Here is a 9,872-nt window from a genome sequence, read left to right as displayed (position 1 = left end):
CAAACAAAGCATTATCATAATAAATAAGTTTGTCGTTTATTGGTATTAGACATTTCGTTGCCAGACAATAAACCTGAATATTAGTAAATGGATCTTTTATGAAATTGAAATTTAAAAACAACAATCATATTTAAGTAAGGGATCAAAAGGCGAAGAAACAAGCATCTTTTAAAACTGTTACATGTAATTATTTACCTTTTTTATATATTCGCATACTTTCAATACCACGATAAGGTCTTGAGTGGATTTTTAGGCTTCTGTCCCATTTTAAGTATAAGGGGTAAAAACAGATTATACAACCTTTTATAATTTTTATTGATTATCTATAGAGCCATCTTTAATATTTTCGGATATCCGTTTTCTTATGGTGAGTCTATCTCTGTAGATTTTTTATCCCGTATCTAAGGTAGTCATAATCAAGATAAAAATATTATGATTACAACAAAAGGGGTTCTTTGATATTCTCAATCTTGGCACAAATTTACATATTTGATGACAGTTTTGATAACAATTTTGATTACGATCTTGATTACATGGTGTGGTGAAGAAATGTGTTTGTCCAATTCTATTGCATATAATAAAGGTAAGTCCAAAGTCAGAAATTGTTAAATGAAGTGTCCATGCCACAACTAATCGATGTTCGAATATGACACAGCCATCGTAAATGGCAAGAGGAAATGACACAAATCAGAGACAGCCATCGTCAATGGCAAGAGGAAGTGACACCAATCAGAGATAGCCATCGTCAATGGCAAGAGCAAGTGACACAAATCAGGGAGAGTAATCGTAAATGGCGCAAGGAAGGACAGAAATCAGAGGCAGCCATCGTCAATGGCAAGAGCAAGTGACACAAATCAGGGAGAGTAATCGTAAATGGCGCGAGGAAGGACACAAATCAGAGGCAGCCATTGTCAATGGCAGGAGAAAGTGAAACAAATCAGAGACAGCCATCCTAAATGGCAGGATGAAGTGACACAAATCAGAGACAGTCATCGTAAATGGCGGGAGGAGGGACACAAATCAGACACAGCCGTCATAAATGGCGAGAGGGAGTGACACAAATCAGAGACAAACATCGTAAATGGCAGGAGGAAGTGACACAAATCAGAGACTGCCATCGTCAGTGGCAGGAGGTAGTGACATCAATAAGAGACAGTCACCGTAAATGGCTGGAGGGTGTGACACAAATAAACATTTATTGACCTTTCTTGCAAAAAAAACTGTAAATACTGTCTGCTTTCATAATGGACTTTTTTTTAAACCCTTCTCCTTTGGACTATCATATGCTAAAATTTGAGGCTCCATTTACGTGACTTTATCGCACAGTTTGCAAAATGATTAAAAATTACAAAACAAGATAGCATTGTTCTATGAAAAAGCATATTTAACTGAATGAGGATAAGTACACCTGTTCTCTACCATTTCGGAAGGGAATGCTTGTCTTTGTGCTGCTTTGGTCTAGAAATCAACAACCGAATGTGATGTGAAACTATTTCTCCTTGTTACAAATGCCTTTCATTAAATCTACATGGCCCAATATATATGTTGATTTATCATTACCCAACAGCATGTCACTGGGTTTACATGGATTTCTATACTATACTTAAAAAGAAGTATATTAAAATCTGTGTCTGATACTGAATAATAACTTACAACCTGATAAAACACCCCACCCCACATATAAACATACAATTGATCAAAAGGGTACTACATTTACATTATCAAAAACAAATATTTTCCTGATTCACTTTTTGATGTAACTATCTAAGTAACAATAGCATAATAACAGGCACAGTGAGCCACGTGTTTGTCTTATATCATCAACTCTTTGATGTAGTACTTGACACAATCGTTAGGTTGACAAAACGAATTAGAGAAGTTTAATTTTAGTCAGTAATTTTGATATATTGGGATATTTTGCTATCAATCAAAGACGGAAGACGAAGGAAAGTAACCATAATTTTGTGCGACTATTTAACCCAACGAAATCGTTTTTCTGAATAAAAGTAATCAAGGGTACTAAGAATCTAGCGGGAATGTAATCCAGGGAGAAATACCCGACATAAATAACAGACAAACTCAACGGAGAACGTGATTTAACCAAAAATAATACGTAAAAACTAACAAAGGTAAAGGAGCAACTCGGGCTCCAAAACAGGGAGCATGGACCACGTGTACCGGTAGGGTAAGCGTCCTCAGCTTTTCTGGAAACAACCGCCGAGTTGTGCAGACAAAGTCAAGTCCGGGGAAAACTATGACACGTTTAAAAAAAGTCAGTTGTCATGATGCTGATTGATATTTTCAAAGTATCAGGAATCTCTACCAAGAACTTCATATTTGTATCTAGGTACACCTACTTTTTTGGAGTAACTACGATTTATAATTTTTTTAAATTCGGGATTTCAACTGAGTATGGGAAAAAGTATAAGTATTCTTATAAGTATATAGAAATATAAAGGGTTGAAAAGTCATAGGTTTTAATGCTATTATATACTGATAATAATATAAAATTGAGGGTTTCCAGAAGATCTTTCGAATTTTTTAAGATCCACACTGAATTAATATCACTACGGGAGTAACACGTGTCGTGGAAGAACTAAAGACCCTCTTGTGAGAATAGAAGTTAATTTCAATTTATGGAACATGGTTCACGGTACCTGGGATCTTTAGAAAGGACAAACATTCGTTTTGAAAGTCGCGCCTTCCTATTTTATAATTAAAACTATGTTTGTACGTTGTTTCCCACTTTTTGCAATTTGTACGATTTTCAGATTACTTAAAGTACCCCAACTGTGCAAATGCCTATCAGTAAATAAACAAAACGCCCTACTTAGATGTAAGTGACCTTCAGACTTCAGTAAATAAACATGATGCCCTACTAAGATGGTACGTTCGATAATTTTAATATAAAATGAAATGGTACAGAATGAAATTATAAATTAAAATCTAAGTGTTGTCTAGACAAATATTGCATATATTGACAGTTTAAAACGTTTTTTTAGTATTTATTTATCTTGTCGTGCCACTGAAGCTTGTTCGCGCATGTTTAATCCACAAAAATTTACATTTAAATTTTATTTTATATTGTTATACCAATATGTGTCTTGTTATGTGACAAAGTCTTTGTTATCCTATTCATTTAAGCTTATTTTATCATGATTATAAAACACTCTTAAATGGAAGCTGACCTTTTCATATTTTTCTTTTTACTGTTAGTCTATTAGGAGATGGATGTCTGTATATCTTTTAATTCAAAAATAATGGAATCGGTTGAATGTACATCCTTATGCTTCTGTGTTCAAGTTTTATTAAACGATGACAGTACTGGAGGAGAGAAAATAACAAATAAATCACCGAAAACTTGAAAAGATATTGTCCGAACGTAAAGGCAGTATCCAAATATTTATTATCAGTACTTTGATTCAGTCAAGTTTAGTTTACGATAGTTTAATAACATATGCTTTGCAACTAAACTCGAGCGATGAGTTAAAGTAAATACAAAACAAGAAAAACAAAAAAAAAACAAAAACAAAAACAAAAACAAAACAAAAAAGAAAAAAAAAATTAGTATCCCTTCTTTTATTGAGGAAGCACACTATGAAGAACAATAAGACATTTGACATCATTAGTTATTAGCAAGCCGGCAGAATAAAGCTATACGAAAAGTGTAAAACTTATTGTTTCTTGTGTCTGTTTGTGTACTTCTCTCACGGAAAATAAATTCCGAACAATTAACAGATAAACGGTTATTAAGTTTCATGTTGCAAAAAGTTATGCTATTAGATGCTCATTTACTTTTGTTTCTTTGTTCGTGTTCTATTGGCAATTTCTTATTCTTTGTTATGGGTGCCTGTAATTCCTGTCTGGTCTTTATCCGTGGATTATATTCTTTGAATTTCCGCTGGAATCTTGGTCCTCTTGATAACTCTTTGATGCATTACAATTATTGAATAAAATTAAGTGCAGCAGTTTAGAAGTTGTTAGTTATTCTTAAAGTACAAAATACACACAGGTAACCAAACTTACTAGTTTGACTCTACTTAATACGACCTATTACCAAGATGTAATCATGACGTACCAAGATCTGAACTTGCTTTTTTCAGCTACTTCTTGCTGCATGATTTTATCTTACTTAATGGCTTCATCTTTTATAAGCAAAGATAGATTACTTAATTTCAGTGTGTAAACGCCTGTCAAGGAAAAATGACGAAACTCCTTTTAATCGCTATATTTTCCGTAGGTATAGATGCTAGCTATTACAGGTTGAGACACCATGAGCGAGGTGAAAATGATCAGGATATACCCTCTAATGACAATATAACTTCACGTGGTGATACAAGAAATGACATCTCTGAGGAGGAAATGGCTTTAATCGAAAAGTTGAGGGACTCCTACCGGAGAACAGAAGACAAAAGCAAAGACATCCTTGAAAGAATTTTATCTGGGGCCCTAAACAACAGTCCAAGAGAGATGCAGCTACACAAAGACGCCACGAATAGGGTTTGTGATATGATAGAAAAATTCCGTCATTATCAAAATGTTATAAAAAAAACAGCCAAAGTGTGTTTGAAACTTCATGGGTTGTTGCGCTTCATGTTGCAAAAAGGTCTGATATTAGATGTTCATTTACTTTTGTTTCTTTGTTCGTGTTATATTGGCAATTTCTTATTCTTTGTTATGTGTGTCTATTTTTCCTGTCTGGCCTTTATCCTTGGATTATATTCTTTGAATTCCGCTTGAATCTTGGTTCTCTTGATAACTCTTATAAATGCAGTGTTTGTTGTGTTACACTGTCGCATTACCAAATGTCCATCACTGTGTTTTTGGTTTTCTGCTCTAATAATCAATTGTCGTTTGTTCCTTTTTTTAGGTGTCACCAGCTTTATTTTATCCATGAATTCTCCTCGTTGAACACTGATTTTATCAATTTATTGATTTGCAGTTGCAAATTTGTTTTATTAGAATTTTCAGTAAGGACTGAGACCAATGACTTTAATAATTTCAGGCATACAAACAAGAAACGGCAAATTCCAATGCAGTGCTCAGAGGCTCTGTTGAGCGTGGCACAATCATAAAGCTATCCGAAGCACAGAAAAACATTTTACTAAACATGCACAATGACGCACGGAAGAGCGTATCGCCAGCTGCTAACCCACCAATGGATGATTTGGTATGTTTTTTTTTTCAAATTTGGAAAGACAATATATGAGTTCTCAAAGCATTCATTTTTTTGACGTTATCAGAAATAGTCTAAAGTATGTTTTCATTGTATCATTTTCTTACTGTTTATATGTAAAACTTCTTTTTACTTTGTTCACTAAACTTTTAAAAAATAAGATCATCATTAATGTGATTCAGTAATAGGATTAATGTATTAAATTAAATGGATATGGATAAGAAAATAGGATTTTTGTATTTAACCAATAGGTTTTGAACAAGGAAATAAAAATAGTGTATGTAATCAGTGAACAAAGGCATGTAACAAAGGTGTGGAATGAGTAAATTTGCTTATAGTATTAAACCGATAGATTTTGGATAAGAAAATGAGAATATTGATTTAACCAATAGGTTTTGGATGAAGATATAAGATTATTGTTTTTTAATCAATAAGTTTTGGTTGAGCAAATATTCTTTTTTGTATTTAAATCAATAGATTTGGGATGAGGAAATAAGTGCTAAAGCAGCTGCATACGTAAAACTGTGTTATTCTGGTCATCTTCCTAATCGTAATAGCAGCATGATAGCTGGTGGAGAAAACTGCTACACCGATCGCTGTAAGTAAGGGAAAACATTATATAAACTTATTCAAAGTTGACAGTTGACACCAAAAACGTTACAAAGACATGAAAAAAAGCAAGAAATAGAAACGTAGTAGAACACACATATTTTAAAACTGAAAGAAACAACAAAAAAGAATGGCATCTACTCGTTGCCTTTTGTACATCGTATGAGGCTTATTGTGACGCTTAAAGCTCTTACATAAGAGCATACATGGTCTTTTTATATTTCAGATGGCCTAAAAATCGATGATTTTCTGAAAGACGGAATGGATGGCTTCATAAAAGAGAAAGATTATTTCGAATACCCAAACACATGTAAACGTAACTCTTGGGGAGTTAAAAAATGTGGCCACTATACTCAGGTAAGAATGATCAAAGAGTTGTCAAGGGAACAAAGATTCTAGCGGAAATAGATACATAAAATCATAAGGTTACTTCATATTTAATTATACATTTTCATGTGTATGAATTAAGATTCCAAAATCTTCAGTATGACAGTGTCGGGGATAGAACTCATGACCTACTACGCTACAACGTAATCATTGAGCCAACATATTTTTAAAATTCAATGCCAATTATTTATCATTTTGATGCTTCAAAAAAAAAAAAAAAAAAAAAATCAACCGATAATACCTTTTTATTATTGTCATTTACCATTTTCTTGCAACATAAACTAGATAAATTATAGGCACAAAACATAATTCAGGAAACCTTTCTACCCATTCCAGAAACCATATGCTTTTCTCTCGAAATAGGGTAAATAATTCTCGTCACGTGACTCCGTGGTTTTATAAAATGGATCCTCGTCTACTATTCAATGCATGGAGATTCGTCTTTAACATAGCATCGAGTTCAATACTAAAAGCAAATTTTTTTTGTGGTAAAATACTAATAAAAATGTTACACAAAGCATAAAATAGAATATTTTGCATTGTAATGCAGCCGTTCGATGCCCGGAAGTAAACAATAAAATGCAGATCGGTCTTCGGATTTCAAAACGTTCTACATGGGAAATTCCGGAAGGGAAATTGAAATTAGAACGAAACTTAAAAACTCTACAATAAACAAAATCTCCCATTACATTCAAATTATAACCGTTATTTTTGTATCAACATTTCTATGCAGATAGTATCGGCAAACACGAAGAGAGTGGGATGTGCTGTGGCTCAATGCCACTCATGGGAGAACAAAAGGGAGTGGTGGAATGATAACCCCTACCTTGTGTGTCAATACTCCCCTATGTAAGTTTAAAGTATAAAAATCTACATCAAATCTTAACAAGACAAGTTATCATTTTATCTATTTTGAAATGAACGTAATATCATTAAAATGGGAGAATAAATACTGTAACAGTATGTTTCATATTCTTCTGAAAGAAAAATTATTGCTCATTTTAAATTAAGATTTATGATCGAAATTGTGTATTTATATTAGTCATACTTCTATTCATTTTCAAACTAATCCAGGGGTGATGGAAATATATATGATTACAACGGTATCAGACAGGCTCCATACCGGATCTAAATAAAGTGATTACCATGGAAACGAACTTGTAAGGTAAATAATGTGATTTCAATTACAACTTATTATTTTTATTTTTATTTTTTTCATAAATTTAACAAATAACATTTTGTTATCTTCGATTCAATCAATACGAAAAATAGCGAGCACCGCGAGGCGATGTCAGCTCTCCTGTTGTTATACGTGTCTTAATTTCCCTTAAGGTTCCTCAATATACGAAAAAAAATCATCGCTTCCTTAAATCAAACAAATAAAATAACGTATCAGTAAAAATTATTTCATCTTTTCTAATAGTTTTTGAGTCTTTTCTATTTGGTTTATTTCTTAAGAGAAATGAATAGGATTGTTTTAAAAGAGTAATCAAGGGAACCAAGGTTATAGCGATAATCAAAAGAATGTAATCCAGGGACAAAGACCAGACATGGAAAACAGACACACACAACAAAGAACATAAAGTAACTAAAATCATACATACAAAGTAACAAAATTAAATGCGCAACTCGGACTCCACTAAAAACTGGGAGCATGGACCAGGTGCACCGGTAGTGTAAGCGTCCTCTGTTTTTCTAGAAACACCTCTTTTCTAGAGTTGCTCATAAAAAGTCAAGTCCGGGGTAGACAAACGAGGAAAGGCAAACTATGACCCGTTGTATAAATCAGTTTTCATGATGCTGATAGATACATCATAACGATCCACGAGTTCATGATGACAACCATAAAACTTCTGTAGTGATGACTTCAATGTTGTAGCAACATAACCCTGTTCCAGAAGCCTATTTGTTAGAGTTCTAGCGCGATACAAAAAGTCTGCGTTGTTTCGGCAAGCTCTGGCATAATGTACGAGTTGTGATATGAACACTCCATACGCAGGAGCCGAAGGGATGTTGCCAAGTTGACAATTCTGAATGAAAAGTCATCACGTTTGTCGTTAAGTTTGGTCAATAGTTTTCCTTTACCGCCTCGGAAAAAAATATAAGTCCGATTGTATTATCCAAATCGAAGCATAGCTTTTCTGAGAAAGGAAAGGCAATAACCACTTCCTTTTTGGGACTTTGCAGCTGTCAGTTGCGCCTGAATTTTGCTTACGTCACATGATATGTGGAAAATATCCCCACCATCCGTGGAGAACTGTAATATTTCCGCTATCTGCATAAATTGTTCTGACCCTCAAAAACTGAAAAGGGAAAAGGATATTGCTAGAGATGCCCTTAAGGGTTCAAACTGTAAAGTATGGCGAAGTACTACAAGTTATCGACCATTTTCAAAACAAGGTGAAAGGGGATAGGGCTTGGATTTTGGAAAAAAAAGATTTTTGTCACTCATTCATGGACAAAACAATCCCCCATTATTTAACAAGGCAGATTTTCAAATAAAAATACTGATTTCGCTTGATGCTGAAATATGAATAAAAAATGCATTTGAGAAACAAAAAATCTCAACCAACCCCAACACCTTTGTAATGTCTTTCACTATTTTTACGAGTCTCGCACAGACCGTACACGTATCCGGTAAAGCTCATGGAGCTCGCTGATTATAGGCAATGCCTACTCCATATTGAAGAATTGTTTGAAGTTACGTAAATCAGCTGTTGTTTTTTAATGTACCACTTTACAATTAATGTGTACATACTTTTGGGTTTGAACAAACAACACATATAGAGATTAAATGAATTAATGTAATTTCAAAAACAGTAGTAATTTTTTTCAGAATGTATCAATATATGATAAATACGGTTTGGTGTATACAGCTTCAGTTACACCTTAACTAGTTAACTTGTATTAGTGCATACTTTTTTCTTATTACAGAAATAACCAACGGCCCTTAGATAGAACAAGACTTTGACAATTGATGTTTACCAACAATTTCTTTTACTTTTTTCGAATGTACTGCATGCATTTTCTAATAGTACTGACTGCTTTTATTGTCACATTTTTGTAAATGCAACCTTCGCTCTACTGTATTTATTGAACCACTTCTTCAAAATAATATTTCAAATGCATTTTGTTGGGAAGTGTGTTTTAATCATAACATTTAATACAACGAGACCAATATACATGATGCGACGATATAGGCCCTGAAAACAGACAAAACGTAATAAATAACTCAAAATAAAAAAATAAAAAAAATACATAAAAAATACGCACTACATCACGTTTAAGTACCAGTTCATATTAAATTTATTTAATGCCAATATCAAGTGATTCATGGTAAAAAAAAACCTACCGAACAAATGATGCCTTTAAATCTACGTATTTTTGCGTAACAATTGTCCTTGCCATATTCAGATCTGTACTTTTGAGAAAATCCTACATTTATTTCTGGCTACAATAAAAAAAAAATCAAACAATAACTTTTGCAAGGTGTCGATTTCATGTATAATTTTTATCTAAAAAGCGCAACGTCCAAATGAAAAACTAAGACATATGGTTATATGATCAGAAACTGTTTCTGAACAAGAAATAAAAGAGATTTCAGTGGGTTTTTGAAATGAATAAATCATCTTCTGTCTTATTTTTACAAACACTTACACTTAAAATATTCACCTAAAAGAAGAAACAAGAACAAAATCAC

General features: G+C 33.2%; 1 protein-coding gene across 1 annotated transcript; it reads left to right on the top strand.

Annotated features, from left to right (window-relative positions):
• Positions 1 to 4,126: 4,126 nt before the first annotated feature.
• Positions 4,127 to 9,300, top strand: LOC148610700 (venom allergen 5-like). The gene is made up of 7 exons (XM_088541645.1): positions 4,127 to 4,500; positions 5,006 to 5,170; positions 5,654 to 5,774; positions 6,012 to 6,142; positions 6,906 to 7,021; positions 7,247 to 7,337; positions 9,107 to 9,300. The coding sequence occupies exons 1-6, from the start codon at positions 4,204 to 4,206 to the stop codon at positions 7,302 to 7,304; spliced, it is 888 nt and encodes a 295-aa protein (XP_088397771.1). The 5' UTR covers positions 4,127 to 4,203; the 3' UTR covers positions 7,305 to 7,337; positions 9,107 to 9,300.
• The last annotated feature ends 572 nt before the right edge of the window (positions 9,301 to 9,872 follow it).

Source organism: Perna viridis, chromosome 8 (assembly GCF_037379345.1).
Source record: "Perna viridis isolate PV_CMFRI_1.1 ecotype Kerala chromosome 8, ASM3737934v1, whole genome shotgun sequence".
NCBI lineage: Eukaryota > Metazoa > Mollusca > Bivalvia > Mytilida > Mytilidae > Perna > Perna viridis.
The sequence above is the reverse complement of the archived record's forward strand: the minus strand, read 5'-3'. Positions and strand labels throughout refer to the sequence as shown.